Here is a 22,533-nt window from a genome sequence, read left to right on the forward strand (position 1 = left end):
CTGGGATGTTTTTCTCACAATTACTTATGAAGACATTCCTTACCCCTTATAGTAATGATAACTAGAAATACATATATGGATGGATATACAGTATTAATTTCTTAAGTATGTAAAAGGTATTGTTGGAAAATACTCTAAAGCAATGTTTCTCAATCTCAGCAACTCTTAGATGTGTAGACTTCAACTCCCAGATTTTGCTAGCTAGGATGGCTGGCTGGGGAATTCTGGGAGTTGAAGTCCACACATTTGAAAGTTGCTGAGGTTGAGAAGCAGTGTTCTAAAGAAAATTGTGGATGGATGCAGCCATTTTAATCTTGGATTCAGCCTAGAATCTCCAATATGACTACCAAAGAACGCAAGATGGAGCTGAGCCAGTGAAAGAAGCATAATATCATGTTTTACATGCCAAGTGTAGCTTGGAGACCTCTTCCATTGTCATTCTTTTGCCAGGAAAGGTTTACAAAGCAGTCCTGGAAAGTATGAAAATATGGGTTCAGTTATCTGCCACTAATATTCTATTCTTGTGCTTTTCCTAGGGAATGAGGCTTTAGAAATCTGCCCAAACTTGATCTCCTTTTGTCTGAACATGGTCTGAAAGAGCACTAAATCTGAGCTTCCAAGTACTGATTATGGCCTATGCGCTTCGTGTGAAAGTCGTTGGATGACTGTGGGCTGATGACTGTCTCCCATCTCTGACAGGTTGTTGAGGGAGTAGCTTCAAGCTGATCTCTGGATAAGGTGCATTGAGTTGCCGCAAAAAGAGTGGGATGCAAATCTAATAAAAATAAAATACTAGTAGGAAATAGTTCTCTGTTTGCTCATCATTTAGTGCTCAAGCAGATTGTCCATCAGACAGAGTACAGTCAACCTGGAGGAACAATGCAACCATTGAAGGTGCACATCAATCAAAGAAGACAACTATATTAAATTATTAAATCTTATAAAAGGAGAATTGGAAATGTGGAAAAATCTGTGACTCTCTTTCGTGAGAAGGATTGTAGTGATCAAAATGAGCATTCTTCCAAAATTATTATTCCTGTTTCAAAACATCCCATAAAATTAGATAAAAAGTACCTCAGAAATCTGAATAAAATAACATCAGAATACATTTGGCAAGGAAAGAAACCCAGGATTAGATTTAAACTTTTGCGAGAACGTAAAAGAAAGAGGAGGATTCGATGTACCAGAATGGGAATTATACCAGGAGGCAGCTATGCTAACCTGGGTAAAAGAATGGATTGGTTTAAAAAATAATAGATTGTTAACAGTTGAGGGCCATGATTTGCATGTAGGATGGCATGCCTTCCTGTGGTATGGGAAACAGGTAGCACTTCAATATTTCCAAAGACACTTCATCAGACAGGCGTTATTAGAAACATGGAATAAATTTAAGAGGAAAATTTATAGCAAGGTACCCATTTGGCTATCAACACTAGAAGCAGTAGTGCATTCCAACCTTATTAATCAGGAAAAGCAGGTCACCTATAAAGATCTACTAGATAAAGAAGGGAGATTAAGAACAAGGCAAGATTTAAAAGAACAGGATAGATCTGGAATGGTGGTCTTACCTCCAAATCCAATCACGCTACTCGAAAGATATGAGAGAGTGGGGTATTAGTGGGGAGTTGATGGCAATAGACAAGATTCTTTTGGGGACAAATGATAAATTGATAAAGAAGATTTACAAATTTTCATTGGAATACAGGATGGAAGAAGAGCAGGTCAAGAAGACAATGGTTGAATGGGCGATAAACTTTGGTCATAATATAGATTTGGACAGATGGCAAGAACTATGAGAAAGGAACAGGAAAATAACATTGTCAATCCCGCATAAGGAAAACCTATATAAGATCTTTTATAGGTGGCACCTTCCGCCTGCAAGAATCGCCAAAATGTTTAGAAATTCATCGCCATACTGCTGGAAATGTGGCCAAGAACCAGGCACGTACTACCATATGTGGTGGTCATGCCAAAAAGCCAAAATATACTGGCAGAATATCCAAAAGTGGTTGATAGAGATAACCGAAGAGGAAATAGAATTAACACCGGAACTATTTCTCTTGGGAATTATAAACAAGAAATACAACAAGGGGGTTATCTTTTTAACTATATATATTATATATATTATCATGGCAGCAAGAATGGTCTTTACTCAAAATTGGAAAAACAGAGAAACTCCACATGAAGGGGAAATAATTAGGAAAATTTTGATCTGCACTGAAATGGATAAATTGACGTGGGAATTGAGGAATAAAGATGAATCAGAATATTATAAGATCTGGGATAAATTTATCGATGGTTGGAATATAAAAGGGAAAGCCCAAAATAGGCATGAGCCAAGATTCATAGAATGGAGACTAGAATTATGTATGAAATGATAAATGCGAGAATGTACAAGATAAACACAAATCAACACTGCTGGAAATAGGTTACTTTTTCTTTTCTTTTTGGAAATACCCTATGGATCAAATGTTTAAAAAACAGGGTGGCTACAATGCATAACTGAATATCTTAGCATGTATAGCATAGATTCTGCCAGGACAGTTTACACTGTGCCCAATGTTTTAATTTATGTTTAATAAAAAAAAACTTTTTAATTGAAAAAAATAAAAATAAAATACTAGTAGGAAATAGTTCTCTGTGCGCTCATCATTTAGTGTTCAAGCAGATTGTCCATCAGACAGAATACAGTGAATCTGGAGAACAATTCAATCCTGCCAGATGTTTAGATAGGTTTTGGCTGCAGTATTCAGCCTGGCAGATCCAAGAATTTACATAGTAGCCAACCGGGCCCAGTGATGGCCCAATCTCTCCCTCAGCTTCAATTCTTGTATGGAGGGCAAGAGAGTCGTTGTGTCTGCAGAGAGGGTGAGGCAAATGAAAACGTCGTCACCCGCCTTTACACTTGCATCAAATGCCATGGATGTTTGTGACACACACTGCTGTACTAGGGTGAGAGGAATTGCAGTTTAGCAAGTTCCAAAAGCCATTAGATATGGAATGCTGAGCTTAGGACTTTTACACAGATGAAAAATGCAGTTCAGACTTGTATTTCATAGGAGTTGCCTTTTAACTGGTTTCAAAACCATCAGATATAGAATGCTGTGAATCTAGGAATTTTACACAGCTAAAAGATGCAGTTCAGGTTGGTTTTTTCAGAAAACTATAAACTATAAAACTATAAACTATATATAGTTTATTTATGTTGCACCCAACTCTATGGCGAAATGCCCTGAGGAAGAACATCAAGTCAATTCTGAAACTTCTTGGGCACTGTGCAGTTGCATAATTACTTTGTATTTGTTCACTGGATGAATTTTGACTGGATAGCTAGTATAATATGACTTAGATGGTGAACCCTGCTAGTTATATTTAATAGCCCATAGTGAAATGAACTGTTATTTAGCTCAGTGAAAGAACCCAGCCTGTATGTACGGTTTGTGCAGTCTCATAGACAAACCATACCTTATAAGTAAGATAATTACGTATAAGTAATTACTGATTGCCTCATTTAGTAACCATTCAAAGTTACATCAGTGCTAAAAGAAAATCCTTGAACTTGTGGTTATTGCAACCTCCACACAATCATGCGCTGGTAACAAGTAAGCTCAATGGGAAAGCCATGACACCCTCACTTCAGGACATATGGCAATTTGATTGCATAGAACTGACACTGTAAATCTGGCACAGTCATGTGGCATTTCACCTAATGACTTTGTCAGTTAGCAACAGATTCACCAGTGCCAATTGTAGATGGTAGGCAAGGACTACCTACAGACAATCAGAAATTGTCTGAAGTATTTTCTTAGTGTCCTGTTACTTTATTTACACAAGCTAAAGTGGGTGGCATTGGGTCAGTCCTGCTTCTCATCCCTATTAAGCAGGCAGTGGCAAACTACTTCCAAAAATCTTGCCAAGAAAACCACAGGGACTTGTCTATGCAGATACTAAGAAAATAACTGAATGGGAAATAAGATATTTTGTGGGTTTCATTGTCTCTAAAGTATTGTTGGGAGAAATGTCCTCCTGGGTTCAGCTCCAAATGGGGAAAAAGACACTGGAAACATGGATGCAGCATGGAAAGATGGTTTAATGGTGGACAGGACCACATGGCTTGAGGTCCTGGGGGAAAAGGTGATCACATGCTTCCAGATGTTGGGTGAAGAAGAAGAGAGCAAAAAGGGGCTTGCTGGGTTTTTTATACTCTGTTCCTGTGTAAGAAATGTATTCTGATTGGTTGTCAGACTCCCATGGGCCATGCAGGGACAAGTCTCTATTTACAAGGAATCAGGTGGTATTGTTACCTGCTTGTAATCCTTCTCCAACTCATGACCTCCATCACTTTACTTCCCAATAAAAAAAATATAAAAATGGGAAATTCAGAATTCTTCCCAAGGATCTTGCATTGATAAGACCTCAGCATCTTTCCAATGGAAACGTCCATAGTTCAGAGATGATTCTCACCTTGGAAAGTAGACTTTCCTGAGGATGGGAATACTTGACCCGACCTTTAAGCTAAGTGCAGAAAAAGGATTGATAATTTGGATGGAATTTCAAAGCTGTTGGTTTGGCTCAAAAGTCACAGGCTTACTCCAAAAGATAATGGCAAACCAGTCCTCTAATGCTGCAAGAAACATGCATGTTCAGGGAGCCACTGGGGTAAGTTGTGGGTGCTCCATCACTGGAGGTTTTTAAGAAGAGACTGGACAGCTACTTGTCTGGAATGGTATGGAATCTCCTGCTTGAGCAGGGGGTTGGACTAGAAGGCCTCCAAGGTCCCTTCCAACTCTTCCATTCTGAATCTACACTTATAGATGATAAGTGTAGTGATGAGTGATATACAATGGAGTCTCCATATTGGCTCTTATGGGGAACAAATGGCAATATGTAAATTGAAGTAGAAACAAAAAAGTCTGAGATTAGGAGAAAATGAGATTCCAATGGGGTCCCCCCCCCATGAAGCATTAAAGGAGAAAGGAAGGGGAAGTAGAGAAGAGAAGGAGGACAAAGGGAAGAAAGGAGGGAGGGAGAGGGAGGAGAGAGGGAGAAGAAAGTGAGGGATAAGGTACAAATATGGTGTATGGAGAGCAGAAGAGCCAGTAATTGTTTTTGGGAGTTGATGGTAAGACGAATTGATGTAAACATTTAACAATATAATATGATGTTGGTTACGTAATAGCATACTTGTGGTTATTTATGAAAATGAAAAAAAAACTTTAAGTATTAAAAAAATGAAGCATTAAAAAAGAAAGTAGAAATCAATCATTTTGTAAAGTTACCGCAACCGAAACGCCTGGGCGATGCACCTTCCGTACCAGCAGAGGTCAGAGGCCCTTGCCTCGCATCGGAGCATGGAGAGAGAGCTCCCTTTCCGGTCTCAGAGCTTGCGAAAGAAGTCACGTTTTCTCCGCCAAGAGATCTGGTGGAGGAAGGAGGCGGGTTCACAGGTACCTCTGATGCAGGGGGAGAGGACAAGAGGCCAGTAAAAGCAAAAAGAAAAACCCGAGGCTTTGGTGGGCTCTGGACTCTTGGGAAGTTTTCCTCCCAGAAAAGCTGAGCTTGCATCTTTTGCTTCCTGGAGCTTCTTAAAGCGATCCTCGAAGAGCTAGATCTCTCTGCGCCTGTGAGCTGCATACTTTCTGATTTTAGCCGAATTGATCCGAGAAATGCAGGCTTTGGCGCTCTGGCTGACCGTCGGCTCTCTCCAGCTGTTGACAGCTGTCCATGGGGGACCCCAACAACAACGCTTTGTCGCGCCGGACATTACCTGGTCCCTGAGCAAGGTAAATGGCAGCAGTGGTAAATGACTTAGCTTTTGCTACTGGCATGAAGGGTGGAAGAAGGCGAGGGATAATTGTGGCCGATCCTTGAATGTGAAAGAATAGGGGGCTCCCTGGGGAAATGCATTTTTATTATTTTGACAGAGATAACGATGAGTGGCGTCTGATCTGCACGTATGTATGAAGCTAGAGTGCAATAACGCGCTAGTGGAGCCTTCCTTTTTCAACCTAATCTTGCTAGAAGTGGCGGGAAGTGGCGGGAATTGTAGGTATTCCCCTCCCTCCCTCCCCTTCAAAAAGGTTAATTATTCCCCACAAAATCTCTCCTTGTACGTTTCAGTTTTTGCATTTCATATTTTATCCTAGTTCCCTTCTTCAGACTATTTGTGTGAAAACGTAAGTCAGAAACTATTTTTAAGCTGCGGGTGTGTGATGGAACCTCTTATAATTCTACACACTCCTTTTGGGGTAGTTCTGAAGGATTTAATACTAAAAGAGTAGTTGATAATATCTTGGCTTGTCAATCTAGTTGGAAAACAAACAACAATGGGTTTCAAACAGTGAGGCTATTATTATCAGGAGCTCACATCTGATTACTTTTTGTTGTTGTTAGCAGAAATTTAATGTTATGTTTTTGCAGGCAGTCCTAATGACTATGCATGTGATGTTGTAGCTAATTCTTGTCACCGATGAATTTTAGGAGTATTAAAGCCCTTCTCATCGCTGCTACTCATATAAACCTTCCAGTTAGAAATTAATAGGAATATACTCCAAGCATAATTAGTGGGACTTCCAAGGTCTCATCTTAATGGGAAGAGAAATTATTTCTGTGTAATTGTGTATTTAGATCCAGGCTAAGGAAAATTTCTGATAGTATACTTGATCATTTAGATTTGAACAGAGCAAACAGCAGTGTGATAATAATAATTGCAATTATATTAGTCACCCCCTCTGATAGTATATATAGATAGTATCTTGCTCAAGGCTTTGTACTTGAATGCAAATTTGAATAGTGTTTATCACACAAAATATATGGAATTGTGTTTTGCTGAGTTCCTATTCATCCTCCTTCCTTTAGAGTAGCAGCAAGATAAATATTTATTAATGTAAACATGTTTGACTTGACCATTATCCTAAAGATCTCAGGGCAGATTATATTAAATACAGAACACGGGGCAGTAAAATGAACATAAAAAATAAGCAATACCTAAAATAACTAATACAATAATAGGACTTTTAAAAATATTTAAAAATAAGGCTATGGTTATTAAATATGCTGTTTACTGCTTGCTGGCCTTCAGGAAAGGAACAATCCAAAGTAGTTCAATGAACTTCTTGTTGGCAGTAAAGAAGGAGTAAGTTTGTGATATTGGTTCTATGTGGTACATAAGATTCTGCTGCAAATTGAATTAGAACTTTAAGTCATTCAGCCTAGGATTGTGTACATATACCACCACCAGCTTTCTAGATTTTACCTAATTGTACATGGGCACCTGTGGCTGTGGAGTAGCTCAGGGGACATTCTGCTTGTGAAGTACACTTTGTCAATTGGCTGTTGTTACCACATCCTCTCATTGGACATTGGCCCAGCTGTTGCTGCCCCCTCCTCATTTCTGTTCCAGGAAAAATCACAATTACTTCCCCTGATAGGGATGGGTCTTATGAGAGTATCTGTGGAGATTTTCAGTCATCCAGACCATGTTGTCCCAAAGGTTCTTTTCAAAAGGCAATTGGACTTTCTTAGTTTTTTTTCCTTGAAAACATTTCTGAAGAACTGAAGAAGCTTCTTGGATGAAGTGAAATGTTTTCAAGGAAAAAAACTAAGGAAGTCCAGTTGCCTTTTGAAAATAACCTTTGGGCTATATTGTGGGGTGAGGACACACACTCAGAATTAAGTTCAAAATGCACATGTATCCAATTTTAAAATAATGCTTTTCCTACTGAAGTGTTGGTTTTATAGCTACTTTTATGAGTAACATTACAATGGTGCAGTGAGTGTAACATATGCCTTGAGAATAGAAGGTTGCTGGGTCAAAATTCAGAATTTTTTTTAATGGACTATTTAAAAAAAGGTGACTCAATGGCTAAGACACTGAGCTTGTTGATTAGAAAGGTAGGCAGTTTGGCAGTTCGAATCCCTAGCACCATGTAACAGGGTGAGCCCCCATTACCTCTCCCAGCTTCTGCCAACCTAGCAGTTCGAAAGCATGTAAAAGTGCAAGTAGAAAAAATAGGAACCATTTTTGGTGGGAAGGTAATAGCGTTCCATGCTACTTCAGCGTTTAGTCATGCCAGCCACATGATCACAGAGAGTTCTTTGGACAGCGTTGGCTCTTCGGCTTTGAAACGGAGATGAGCACCGCCTCCTAGAGTCGGTAACAACTAGCACATATGGGCAAGGGGAACCTTTACCTTTATTTTACCTGAGTACCTTTTACAGTGATACATCATGTTATTATTTCTCCAGATCCCTTCAGAGTGGGGAAACCCAGAATAGATGTAACCCTTTAATTTCAAATGACTGGGGGAATTATGAAATGTGAGGCCGATTTTTTAAAAAAACAAAACAACCCTTAAGAAAAACTAGTGAGATTATGGGTGGGTGGGTGGGGAATAGTAATAGAAATGTTTGCCAGATTTCAAACTGTCAGTCTTCTATTTATAATACAAATATTACTACCATTATTATAGTATTACTGATAAAGATCACTCTAAAAGACAATAAGATCATGGTAATGATTGATGCAATTCAGGGCTATTCCTTTGTGAAGTAGCCATTGGACTTCTGGAAATAATTTGTAAGGAAGTAAACCACATCAGCCAAAACAGACAGGAGCACTCCAAGAGGATAAAGGGGAAAACAGCAGCTGGAAAACATGCCTGTGCGTGAACAAAGTGATGTTCCTGTTTACTAGAAATGATTGCTGGTTGGTTTTGGAGACAGAGCAACTGGGCAATAGGAATAAGCCCACCATCTTATTTCAGAAGAACAGCTGTTGTTTTGAAATTTCACAAAATTTAATGCATGACATAGCATGCAGACATAATTTCCCATATGCATTATGAATTCCTGGTGCAGTTCTAGGATGTGGGATACATAAGACACTCATTCTTTTTGGATATACTACTCTGCTTTTTGGAAGGCTACTGATTGATCAATCACTGCATGGGCTTAAACACCTCTTTTTACAAAATGGATACCTAGTTTGGAATCTTAATAAGTTTGCTTTCAAAATTATCTCTAATATTACTTATAAAACATTACATTCTAAATAAGGGGTTCTTGGTGCTCTCAGAGCTTGGTTCTTTTTATGCAGACATTTCATTATCCAAACTAGGTAACATTATCAGTGCTAGTAAGGAGTAGGGGTTTGCTCTCAGTTTATATTCTAATGGCTTGTTCTGTCAGTGTTAATGGAAGTGATCTTGAAGCCACTAGAATATAAACTGAGAGCAAATTCCACACTTTACTAAGCACTGCTGATGTTACCTAGTTTGGGTAAATAAATAAAGACAATAAATAAAGACAAAGACAATCAAGCTTAGAACATCAAGGACCCCTCATTTAAGCCCTGAGCTACAAATATTCTCCTTTATTGGTATCTTGCAAATGACATATTACCAGTTTGTCATAGATTACAGTTGACCAAAAGAAGCAGAGGTTTTGCAACACTTTGATAAAGTGTCCTTGCACAAGAATGCTGTGTTTGTTAAATATGAAACTTAATAATTAAACTGTAATCCTGATTCTCTTTTTTAAAGATCTATGTAAATTTAGACTTACCCAATAAGCACCTCATTGAGCAAGGGACACAATGATCCCCATGAAGTTTTGAGGTGTGTTACGACTGTTACATAACCAGTCCTACATGTACAGACCTGAAGTACTCTTGTGATGAAATTGATAGATTGTGGTGCTTTGCTTCTGTGTTAAAAGTGGTTTTCAACTGATATTTTACCAGTTGGAGCTAAGGAGAGTCATCCTGTCTAACCAGTCCCTTGAAGGCTTTCCCTAACAATAGAAAACGCCTACACAGGAAGCACTTCTCATTAAAAATTAAAAGTACTGGTACTTGACAATCCTGAAGGACTGGAATCCTGCATTTTCATAAGGAAGTATAGGACTTTGATGGCTTCTGTAGTGTCCAGTGAGGCCATTGTACGGCTAATCCTCGACTTACAACAGTTCATTTAGTGACCAAAGTTACAACGGCACTGAAAAATGTGACTTATGACCATTTTTCACAGTTCCGAGATTTGTAGTATCCCCATGATCCTGTGATCAAAATTCAGACACTTGGCAACTGGTTCTTATTTATGACCATTGTTATACCCCAAGGTCATATGATCACCTTTTGTGACCTTCTGACTAACCAAATCAATGTGGAAGCCAAGTTCACTTAACAACCAGGTTACTAACAATCAACTGCAGTGATTCACTTAACAACTGTGGCAAGAAAGGTCATAAAATGGGGCAAAACAAATGTCTCACTTAACAACGTAATTTTGGGGCTCAATTGTATTTGTAAGTCGAGGACTACCTGTAGTGGAATTATAACTGCGAAGATAATTCTCCAGCAGGTAGTAGAATAGTTGTCATCCCAAGACCACCATGGGATGATACTGCAAAGCAAAGAGCCACGGCAACATTCTAGCTTTGCTTCGTCTGATCTAGGGCTCTTCAGAAGTGGTGACCAAGCTCCTGGACAATTGTAGTCCCAATACATCTGGAAGACATCTTGGATGGGAATTCTGTTCTAGTTCTCCTGCCTGTTCAGAAAGCTTTTGCCTTTTTCAAGTTTTGCTATAGCCTAGCTTGAACTTTGCTACTCAAAGAAAACAACCAGAAGACAAATGTTTTCTGGCTGTTGACTTTTGAAGGCCACCTATGTCAATAAGTTTTATGCAGGAACCAAATGTAAATATAGGATTAACTCAAGTCATAAATCTTTTTTTTGTACCACTTCTAGTTCCAAACAGAGGGTTTGACATGATCTGATGGTTTTCCATATTAAAAATTCACAGAAAAACTACATGTTTGGCAGAAGCTTGGTCTAGAAATCTTGGAAAATAGCATTCTAATGTCTTTAAACCTAGTGCGGTGGACCTAGTGCGGTGGATCATGGGAGCCTTCAAAGAAAGTCTAAAAAATGCAGATTTATCATATAAGTACAGATCGTATTGAATAAAAGGAAGGAAAACTACAATTAGTTCAATCGATTAGAGGCACAAAGGGATATTTCAACTTCTCCCCCTTTTCCCCTTAATTAAATTATGCATTTCAAGTTTTTTTAACTATTATTTATCCTGTTAAGGAAAACATAACATAGTTGTCTTTATGCTGGGGTTTTCCAGATGTATTTGAGCTGAATTGCCAATTTAGCCCAGAGTTTCCCAACGAGATTGGGGAAGGACTTCCTGTCAAACTTAATGCACATGTTTAAATCTGGTCTTTCTTCACACATTTAGGTCCAAAACTTTGCATGGGAGAACTGTGGTCCTCCATCGGAACCTGCAATGATTAAGAGTCTATCTGTAAGTCCTGATCCGATTGCTGTCCCTGGAGATGTGACAGTCAGTGCATCAGGAGCCAGCACGATAATCCTCTGTTCTCCTCTAAAGGTATGTGAAAAGTGATGGATCAAAACCAAACCAAAATTGTTACTTGCATCTCTGATAGTAGTATAGTTGTTAAAATAAACATATTTATTTGGTGCCTTTAACTGTAAACCAGGCCTGATGTAAGATTGCATTATATACGATTTTATTTTTGTGGCAGCTCAACTTGGACACCAATAGCCCCAATTTTTTCAGCTCCCTCCTTGTTCTTTCCTTCCTAGATAAAGGCATCTTTGAGTAATGTTCAAATCCTGATGACTGAATCCATGCAGTTTTCTTGGAACCTAATAGAAAGCTGCCTTCTGGGGTTTTATTCTTTTCAACTTTCCAGTCCACTCAGCAGCTCTGTCATTCTCAGCTGATGCCCCATCAAAGCATCAACCCTGGCAGACTCTGCTTAGTTTCCAAGATAACTCACAACCATCTTAGTGCTGCATCTTGCTAAAACCATTTCCATTCCTAGTTGTTGTCATAGAAAGACATTTCTTCCAGTACACTAGGAGTGAATAGTCTGCAGACCCAAGGCTCTTTGCCAGAGTTTAGCAGTGTAATGTAGTTGAAAAGTGATGCTGCACTTTCCAGCCATGTTAAAGTCAGAAAACGCAGGGAAGCTATATGCCCTAAAATAGGCCCTACACCAGGGGTGTCCAAACTTGAGAACTTTAAGACTTGTGGACTTCAACTCCCAGAATTCCCCAGCCAGCATGGCTGGCTGGGGAATTCTGGGAGTTGAAGTCCACAAGTCTTAAAGTTCTCAAGTTTGGACACCCCTGCCCTACACCATTAAAAATGGAAAAAAAAAAACCACTCCCCAAATACGGAACATATTAGCCATGCATTTTGCATAATGTTCCCACTTCGTATTTTCAGTTCCTTGTGACTAAAAAATTGGCCATCCTCCAAACAGAAAAAGGAAAGGGTGCTTGAAGATGTTTTAGGGCAGTGTTTCTCAACTTTGGCCACTTCAATAGTATGAAGTTCAACTCTCCATGCTGGCTGTGGAATTCTGAGAGTTGAAGTCCACACTTCCTAGTGATCAAGGTTGAGAAACTTCTTGAACCAACTCAGCAATGAATGGCCTGTAATGTCGTTGGAATATGTGTTGTTTTGACCCCCCTTATGTTGTATTGTGATACTGCTTGTTTCAGCATATAGTGCGTAGTGTTATTGGCTAATTTGGTTTATATGTTTTTGCATTATGTACGCGAACTGGGAGTTAGGTAGCCATATAAAACATTTTAAAAAATGGAAGTGAATTCTGGGTTATAGTCTCAGGTTAAGCAACTACAGGTAGTCCTTGACATACAACCACAATTCAGCCCAAAATTTGTGTTACTAAGTGAGAAATTTGTTACGTGAGTTTTGCCTCATTTTATGTCTTTTCTTGCCACATTTGTTAAGTCAGGGATGTCCAAACTTGGGAACTTTAAGACTTGTGGACTTCAACTCCCAGAATTCCCCAGCCAGCTTAAACAAGTCTTAAAGTTCCCAAGTTTGGACACCCCTGTGTTAAGTGAATCATGGCAGGTGTTAAATTAGTAACATGATTCACTTAACAAACACATTTATCAAGTGAATCTGGCTTTCCCATGGACTTTGCTTGTCAGAAGGTCGCGAAAGGGGATCACGTGAGCCTGGGACTCTGTCTGCAACCGTCATAAATATGAGTCAGTTGCCAAGCATCCGAATGTAAACCATGTGACCATGGGGATGCTGCAATGGTCATAAGTGTGAAATATGTCGGAAGTCATTTTTTTTCAGTGCCGTTGTACACTTTGAACAGTCACTAAATGAACTGTAGCAAGTCAAGGACTACCTGTAGTTATCCATGCCATAGTTTAGCCTCAGCCATATTTCTAAGAGATAATAATAAAACCAGGACATCTTCAGTAATTTCATATCCAGAATGATGTCAGCCTTCAAAGACACTTAAAAGGCTGTAGATAACACCCACAGAGTAAATATAATGAAAATTGCTTTGAATTTTTTGATTGTACTGATACAGCCTACCTGATTGTATGCAAAACTTTATGAGTCTTGAAAAATTATGTAGATATGAGCCTTTTGAGCCCCAGGCCTGAGAATGCGAGTTGTGATTTAGGTCAGATGTTGTACGCTGTTTTCTTATTACTTTCCCATGTTCTCAAGTCTTTTCCTGTCTTACTGGTTTTTTCATCATTCTGTTACTAGTTCTCGTAGCTGTGTTCATTCTAGCACCATTTTTTTTTGAGCTCTAGTGCTGTTTTTCCTGTTCTGGATTTCAGGCATTGAGATGGGGATATCAGATGAAATGGAATGAAATCCTATCAAAAGAAGTAGTAGGACTTTGTGTTCTTGGGTAATCTCCAGGATGGTATCCGACCCACCTAGTGTTGGAACCCTTCCGTATTCCTCCCATGGACTTCAGCTTGAATCAACTGATAGCCCACTGGCTTTTCCTGCTCTAGAGTCACAAGATAGTTTTAAATATGGAATCCTTTCAGATATAATGCTATGGTTTGTTCATTCGCTTGAAGTGTGGTTGACTCAAAATGGCAAACAGAGGTTTGCTTCTAACTAGAAAACAGTGACATGATATGTACATTTACATGTTCAAGGTTGTTTTCAAACCTGAATCGTCTACATCAGGGGTTCTCAATCTGTGGGTCGGGACCCCTTTGGGGGTCGAACCACCCTTTCACAGGGGTCACCTAAGTCCATCGGAAAACACGTATTTCCGATGGTCTTAGGAACCGAGACACCAATTTTATGGTTGGGGGTCACCACAACAGGAGGAACTGTATTAAAGGGTCGCGGCATTGGGAAGGTTGAGAACCACTAGTCTACATTTTGCTCTAACCTTCTTTTTTTTTAAAGGAAGGGAAGGAGATACTGTTCATATGTGGCCAGACAGCACATGCTTGGACATAGGACATGGATTTTTCTTGAGTTTAGGCCTAGAGCAGGGGTGTGAAACTCAAGGCCCGAGGGCCCGGATCCAGCCTGTGGGGTGCTTAGATCTGGCCCACTGGACTGACCTGGAAATCATGAAGGACCAGCCCGCAGTGCCTCTGCCAGCAAAATCAGAACTGGTGGGTGGCTGGGGCACGCAGCCCTCCCAAGCTCCACTTTTGCTGGAAGAGGGCTGTAGGAGGCCGTCGTAGCCAAAAACAGTTATTGAGCTGGCCATGCCCCCTGGCCACACACCCCTGGCCCCCTGCGGTCAAACACACCTCTGATGCGGCCCTCAGTGAAATCAAGTTTGACACCCCTGGCCCAGAGGTTCTCTTAATATTTATGCAAGAGTACATTGGTCTTGATAGCAATGCCTGAAAAATTACCCATTGGAGAACAAAGTAAGCTTAATATCTTTCAATAGGAAACTTGGAGAAGTTGGATTTAGTTTAAAATGTTAGAGGCCACATAGTGTCTTGTGAAAATGGAACATAAGTAGAAAATCCATCATGAGAAACTCAGTGGGTTGCCTCTGATAATTTAATTTCACTCATTTATTTGGGTGCTGTAACCTACGCTGGATTTCTCCAATTCTGCAGAAAGATTTTGTCCAGGTGTGCAGTTTGCTCCCTGGCCATGGCAGTTTTGCAGGGACTGCATGCCCAAATCCATTCAGTCCAATTTCCACATCACTTAAGAACACAAAACTGTGTGAAGATTCTCCTAAAAATTCATATAGTTTCCTCAAACATTCCTGTACGTCTTTGGACTAAAACAGAGATTTTAATTTTTTTTGAGAGAGAGAGAAATACTATATTGCAAAATTTGGAAAAGTGCAACTTGGTAGTCCGGAAAGTATTTATTAGGTTGATTATTAAAAATGAAAGTCAGGGACAATCAAACTCTCATCTCTCCTTGAGGAAGTACAGTTCCTTCGGGCATGTTCCTCAAGAGCATTTCATTTCAATTTCCTGCTATTCAGAAGTTGTTGGAAGCCAGTTTGCTGACATCTTCAGCTGCAGCCAGACTCAGAAAGCTGGAAAACGATGTGCCTGTTGCTACTTCCTCCAGCTAACAGGAGAAAAATCCGAAGACATTCATTCAATGAATGCCCTGCCTCCCACCTATGTTTTCATTTCATAGTGCAATGGTTTCCCATCTAGCCCAACTAGATATTATGGCCGGTGGATGTTGCAAACCACAAAGTCACTGTCCCTTGGCTGTATTTTAAATTTCTGGGAAACAGTAGCATCTTAGCAAACCCCGGTGGCAGCTGACCTCTGTGGAGACGAGGAAGGGTAAAGTGACTCAATAATTCACGTGCGCACACACCCTGTGAGAAGTGAGTCCACACCAGTTCTTCCCAACTTCCATGCGGCAGACTCCCTTCCGCTGTGTTTTGGGAGGTGCTGGAAATGAGTGAGAGATAAATTGTATCTGCTTATGAATAGAGAAGGCGGTGTGGGAAAACTCAGGGGCTGATTTGAAAGCAGTGGTCAGGCCATTGTGGAAGGGAGGGAATTCCTTGCATAGGGAAAAAAAAAAGCAGCGCTTCAGCTGTTCTCAGAGGCATCACAGAAAACAGGACAAGCATCTGAGACCTTTGATACCACACTGGCTGACCCACCTTGTGAGTACTTCTCCTGTGAATCCTTATCATGCTTTTGGGCGGGGAAGAGACAATTCAGTCAGAGCCCAGAGGCTTAGTTAGGGGATTTTTTTGCATGCATGGCCACCTTGTGTACTTAAACTGTGCTTGTGATGGCTTTTTTTTTTTCCTTTGAGGACCAGCACAGAGCAATGGCGTCGAGCCATTTGTTGTTGTTATTCAGTCGCTTATTCAGTCCAACTCTTCATGACCCCATGAACCACAGCACACCAGGCCGCCCTGTCCTGCACTGTCTCCTGGAGTTTGCCCAAATTCACGTTCATTGTGTCAGTGACACAATCTTAACTATCTGCAATCCCCTTCTCCTTTTGCCTTCAGTCTTTCCCAACATCGGGGTCTTTTTTCCAGCAAGCCCTCTCTTATTTGGTGGCCAAAGTGTTTGAGTTTCAGCTTCAGTCTCTGTCCTTCCAAAGGATAGTCAGGGTTGATTTCCTTTAGGAGCTCTAGTGCAAGGATGTCATACTCACGACCTGTGGGCCGGAAGCGTCACGCGCTGGCCATCCCCACCCTACCCCCCGTTTGGCAAAAGGGAAAAAAAGTTGCGATATGTCGCGTGACAATGTGATGCTGCAAGTTTGACACCCCTGCTCTTAGAGAATATTCAGAGAAAAAAGGGATGGGAATAAACGGCTGGGAAAGAAGAGGTTACATTTTGACATCAGCTGATACTTTGCAGATGCGTTAGAGCAGTGATGACTAACCTTTATGTCGTCGCGTGCCGAAAGCGTGCGCCCACACCCATAATGCAATGTGCGCATGACCCCCCCGTGCGCCCCACCCCTTGCGCAAGCGCATCCCCATGCTCCCCCCACATACACATGTGACCCCTCGTGTTTCCCCACCCCCCACACATATGCGCGTAACTCTCTGTGCCCCATTTTAGGGCTAGTAGGCCTCCCTGCAGCCTCCTGGGAGCAAAAATGGGCTGCGGGGGGCCGCACCACACATCCCATCCTGTTTTAGGCCAGCAGGCCTCCCTGCAGCCTCCTGGGAGCAAAAATGGGGAAACGAGGGGGGCGCTACCCCCGTGCATGTGTGTGCACCCCCGTGCATGTACGCGCACCTCCCACATGAGATGCAAAATCAGCTAGCCTGCGGGAGGCCCGCGCCCATGCACAGTGGGGCTGAGCTGGGGCGATGGCTCACGTGCCTGCAGAGAGGGCTTTGCGTGCCACTTGTGGCTTGCCATCACAGTGTTAGAGGATGGTGTTTCATCTATTAGCCAGCCAAGGTTGTGGGGATTGACATGTTAACTTAAAACTTTGGAAAGTATCAGGTTGGAGAAAACTGCTGTCTGTACTAATAAGGATATATAAACGAGAAGAGTGTGAAGGAACCTTGCAGAATTTGTATAGCTCTCTACTGCTCACAGGTGGTGGCTTATGATAAATCCAAGGAAATCCAAGGAAATATCTGAGAACATAAAAGCTGCCTTGCTTAATTAAAGTAAAAGTTGAATCTGGCTGTCATTAGTTTCCCATCTGATCATTAGACTTATATCAGGGGTGCCCACTTGATTATAGATTAACATTAGAGTGTATGTTTTGCTTATTAATACTCCTCATAGAATGATATTGTTACTCTCCCTTTTAACTCCTGTAATGTTGGATGATTTCATGGAGAATAAATCCTGTCCATGAACTTATTCTTTTAATATGGTACATTTTATAATTAAGTAATATTTTGCAAATGGCTTTCTCCCATACTTTATCCCAAAATGAATAGAAAAGTAAAATGGCAACTTCCAATTGCATCTCCCAGTTGAGCTTATGGGGAGAGTGTGGCATCCTTTGTCCTAAAGGTGACAGCGGTAGAAGGAAAAAGAGCTTTTCTGAGGCTGAGGTTTACACCTCTTTCAAGGTGTGTCTCCCTGACATTTATCTTCTCCCAGGTAAGTTGGGGTCCCGAATTTAGCTGTTGGACCAGATTCAGTTCCTCACTCCTACTGTATATTTAAAGATGAATCAGGCTTATTACTTTATTTTTTCCAAGCGAGTAGCCTAAATAGTGATACACATTCAGAAAATTGACTGTGCAATCACTGATTTCTCAAGTTATTTTAACTAATTTGTTGTCAACATCCTATTTGTGGTGGGGAGGGGGAAGAGAAACACCATGTTGAATTAATAACATGAAGAAATTTTCAGACAGAATATTTAATGCTCACGTCTATTTCCAGGCAACTGTCATACTGGAGAAGAAGCTTGGAGATATGTGGATAAAAATCCCTTGTGTGGATCAGCTTGGGAGCTGTACCTATGATGATGCTTGCGCCATGCTGGATAGTCTCATCCCTCCGGGCGAGCCATGTCCACCGCCATTACAAAGTTACGGCATTCCATGTCACTGCCCATTCAAAGCGGTAAGCCTTCTTCCTCCTTTTGTTTCTTAGTCTTGGAAACACAGCAGCTCCTCATACTCCTCTCTTTGTAAAGTTGTGCACCCCCAATAATTGTGTGCCTCCATTCATGCAGCTCAGTAGATGATAAACTTGCCAGGATTTTCAGCCATAGTAAAATCTGCCCTAATGTTTTAGGTTGGTTTTTTTTTACTATTTACATAACCTCAGCCTTACAATTACAAAAGGAATACATTCAAGTGGCTTGTAATGCAGCACATCTCTCTGACAACTCCTTATCAATTAAAAAACAATGATGCATTAAAATAAAGGAATTAACTTGCAAATAGAACTGGGCATCTTTCAAAGGGGAATCTGGATTTTCAGTGAAAGCATATGGCTTGCTATGGAAAGACAGACCACAAAATGCCATCCTTGTGCAACTTTTCCAGAATTCCTTATTTTGCCCCATTTCAGCCCGATTCTGTTGCCCATCGCTATTCTGCCAGTGTTAATTTACAAGTTCTTTTTCAAATCTGATTTTAGCAATTCACCTTGCCCTAGTAATTATCCTTTTTCTTGGAGGAGCTGGCCAACGTCTTGGGTTATAGAAGATTGGCCTAGGTTGACTATTCACAACTTCTTCGAGAAACTGAATAACAGTATAGATGAGACAGTGGACTTATCCATAATGGGTTATTTTCAACCACACAGTTTTTTTTAAGCAATTTGCATTGGTCTTCTACTGATTTCACTGAAGAGCTAGTTCAGTGGTTCATCCTGTAAACGCTTCCTCATTTCGGCTTCCGTTTTAAAAGATATCCTTGGTGTGGTTTATTGGTACTGAAACTGATAGACTGCCTTTCCCTGATAGACAGGGAAAGGCAGTGTATCAACTTATGGAGACTGATGGGATGGTTTGTCTTTCTTCTTTTCAGGGTACCTACAGCCTTCCTTCCTCTGAATTCTTCATACCAAACATGGATTTGCCTTCTTTCCTCACCAATGGAGATTACAGGATGAGAGTTGTGCTGAGCAACGGGGCCCAAGAAATGTCCTGCACCAAGCTGTCCTTCTCCTTGCAGTCAGAGAAGCGGTGGCTACACTGAGTCTCAGTGTCAAGGGCCGTGTTTCTTCCAGCTTTTTTCTATCCTGTTATGACTAACATGAAGAGTTACTTTGCAGCATTTAAAGAGGAAGGGTTATAGTTACTGCTTTTGTGACTGCTGTTGATTACTGGGAGCACAATGGGAAATAATGCTCCTTATTAGAAAAAGTTGCCTGTCCATCTAAAACTTATTAAGGACCAGGTTTTACAAATTATAGCAATGGAAATGTGCATATCTTAAGCATATGTTTAGCTAGCAGACACATTGCCAGTGCAATGGGCCCAGCATCAGAGCACTCCATTGCAGTATTCCCTTATTATATTTCCCTACATTCCAGAATCTTAAATGGTAGATAGAGGCCTCTTCAAGGGATGAGGTAGTGAAGGCATGACAGGATAATCTGAACCAGGTGTCAAAAAATCCTGGAGAAATTACATTTTCTACTTTGTGGATGCTCCTTCAGTCTATCCAGATTTGGTTACCTCTCTGACCCTTTACAGAACCTATATGGAGTGGCTCTTCCAGTATACCAGAAATAGTTGGTTTTTTTTTTTAAAAAGGAATGGACAGTTTCTAAAAGATGCCGTGTGCAATTCAACTAGCCTTTTTTTTATCCTGAGATGAGCTTTGTGAATGAGGGAGCTAAGAAAAATACTGACAAAATCAGGATTGTTCCCATTTAGTTTTTGCAATACATTCCATTTATACCCTCTTATTTTAAGTGGTACATTTTGTTAGCTAGTATTATCCACTGCATAAAAAACATGTGTCCTTGTTCTTTTATTCATACTCTTAATGTTTACTTGGGAAGGTGAGTCACAGCAACCATGAAAAGAAGCTTTTTTTTTAAAGTGAGCAGTTTCCACATTCATATAAGAATGCACTAACTCTTTTTTAAAAAAAAAACTTAAGTGCTTGCAGGAATATTGCTGGGCAAAGCAGCACATATTCCTCTAAATGAGCATTTCTATCCTTGTTTGAAGATTGATTTTCTTGTTCCTAAGCAACTAGCTGGCTGCACTTACAAATATAGTAGAACCCAACTATCTATTATTTTCTAACATACCGTACATCCTGTGCATTAAACAAAACTAATTGTCTATTTGGAGAACAAATTAGTGACTCAGGAGATAATCAAATAAGATATCAATTAAATGTGATATTGTGCCATAATTTGAATGCCATGTATAAATATTCTGTTACAGAAGGTTCAGTCTCCAAACAACGAGTCCCTGTGGGGAGAGGGGGCGACTAATAAGTTCAAGTAATAAACATGTGATAAGAGTGATGGGGCACAGTGATTATAGTGCAGTACTGCAGGCTACTTCTGTTGACTGCCAGCAGTTTGGCAGTTCAAATCTCAACAGGCTCAAGGTTGACTCAGCCTTCCATCCTTCCGAGGTGGGTAAAATGAGGACCCAAATTGTTGGGGGCAATATGCTGATTCTGTAAACCACCTAGAGAGGGTTGTAAAAGCATAGTGAAGCAGTATATAAATCTAAGTGCTATTGCTAGTCTCTGATGCAACGAAAGTATTATTGCTGACTCAGCAAAGTATTTTAAAATTAGAAACCTCTTCCGATCACGGTGTTTGAGAAGTATTAACAATGAGCCGTTATAATAAGCATCTTTATTAATGGAAGGAAACATTGGTCTGCTGTTCTTTTGAGCGTTGGTTGCAGGATCTGCTACTTTTACACTGGGCTTGCTGCAATTCTTAAATCCAAGCTGACATACCATGAAGTGATACTTAATCACCAGTTTGTTAGAGACAGAAGCTGTTTTGGACCTAGAAGGAATGATTTGATTGAGGTTCCCTAGCTGGTTTTCACATCTAAGGGAAAACTAGAACTTGGTTTCCCATTTCTACTCTAGCACCTTAGGTGCTATACCCTACAAGCTCTCAGACTAACTTCTAGATATTTTGGACTACTGAAAAGTAAGCTGCTCTAGAGCTGGACTTGACTCCTTGTAGTTGCCTAAATGTTTCTACAGTATGTAATTGATTCCAGCAATAATAGAAAAGTATAGTATGTCCTTGCAACCTTCTGGGGTTCTCTTTTACTTTCCAGTCTAACCTATAGTTGTGACGTTTCCTTGGATATCTCCCATCCAAATATATTAGATATGATAACAGCTTTGCTTTTTGCAGTTAGCCAGAACCAATTAGGTGCAATGCAGATAATCCTTGTCCCCTGACCAAGCTAGCTAGTACTTAAGGTGCATTCATGCAAACAATCCGGAAAACAATCCTTGCCCTTATAGCTCTGGTTTAAGAATTAGGCTTGGTGGCAGTTATTGATTTTAAAATTACAGAATCTTTCTCCCAACTGCAAGGAATAACCTTGGATGTATTCTGTTGATTTTTTTTCACTTTGTTTTCTGAGCACTAAGACGCTTAGCTTCTACAGCTGCATTTCTGTGCAGAAATGTACTTTTTGATTCTATTGCTTTTAACGACAATTTGAAGTTGCTGACCTTTTACTATTTCAGTTGAAGTATTTTTTAATAGACTTGTGATAATCAGGCAACAAATGTTAACAATTTGTTATGGCATAATGATTCATAGCTAGGAAAATTCTTATTTGGATTTTAAAAAACATGATTTAGTTACTAAAACTACTAGAACAAAACCAGATTTTGTTTCCAGTTCCATTTATTGAAAATGAATTTCAATACAGCATATTTTTAAAAAAACGCATCTGGACTGCAACAGCCTATCACTACATAAGAAAAGCTCTTCATGAAGATGTCTCATTTTAATGTATTTTATTACATAAACAGGCATAGTACTAAACACATTCTTAACCGCTATTTTACATCCTCCTTTCTACAGATTTTATTAAAGTGACTTGATAGTAGTTAGTGAAAAAAAACAACCATATAAAATGACCGTATTTTTTGCTCAATAAGGTGCACCTAGGTTTAGAGGAGGAAAACAAGAAAAAAAAATATTCTGAACCAAATGGTGTACTAATATATTTAATAAAATATAGCCGAATAATATTTCAACCCTATAAAGTCAACAGCAGTATTAAGAAACATCATCACCATCATTAACAAATGCGGAGAGACTTTTAAGGT

The 22,533-nt window shown here is 40.1% G+C and overlaps 1 protein-coding gene across 1 annotated transcript; it reads left to right on the forward strand.

Annotated features, from left to right (window-relative positions):
- Window positions 1-5,390: 5,390 nt before the first annotated feature.
- On the forward strand, window positions 5,391-22,087 carry GM2A (ganglioside GM2 activator). Its single transcript, XM_081962366.1, has 4 exons — window positions 5,391-5,783; window positions 11,250-11,402; window positions 18,182-18,364; window positions 19,279-22,087. The coding sequence occupies exons 1-4, from the start codon at window positions 5,667-5,669 to the stop codon at window positions 19,447-19,449; spliced, it is 624 nt and encodes a 207-aa protein (XP_081818492.1). The 5' UTR covers window positions 5,391-5,666; the 3' UTR covers window positions 19,450-22,087.
- Window positions 22,088-22,533: the final 446 nt, after the last annotated feature.

The sequence above is a fragment of the Natrix helvetica genome (genome assembly GCF_964273705.1).
Source record: "Natrix helvetica genome assembly, chromosome: 1".
NCBI lineage: Eukaryota > Metazoa > Chordata > Lepidosauria > Squamata > Natricidae > Natrix > Natrix helvetica.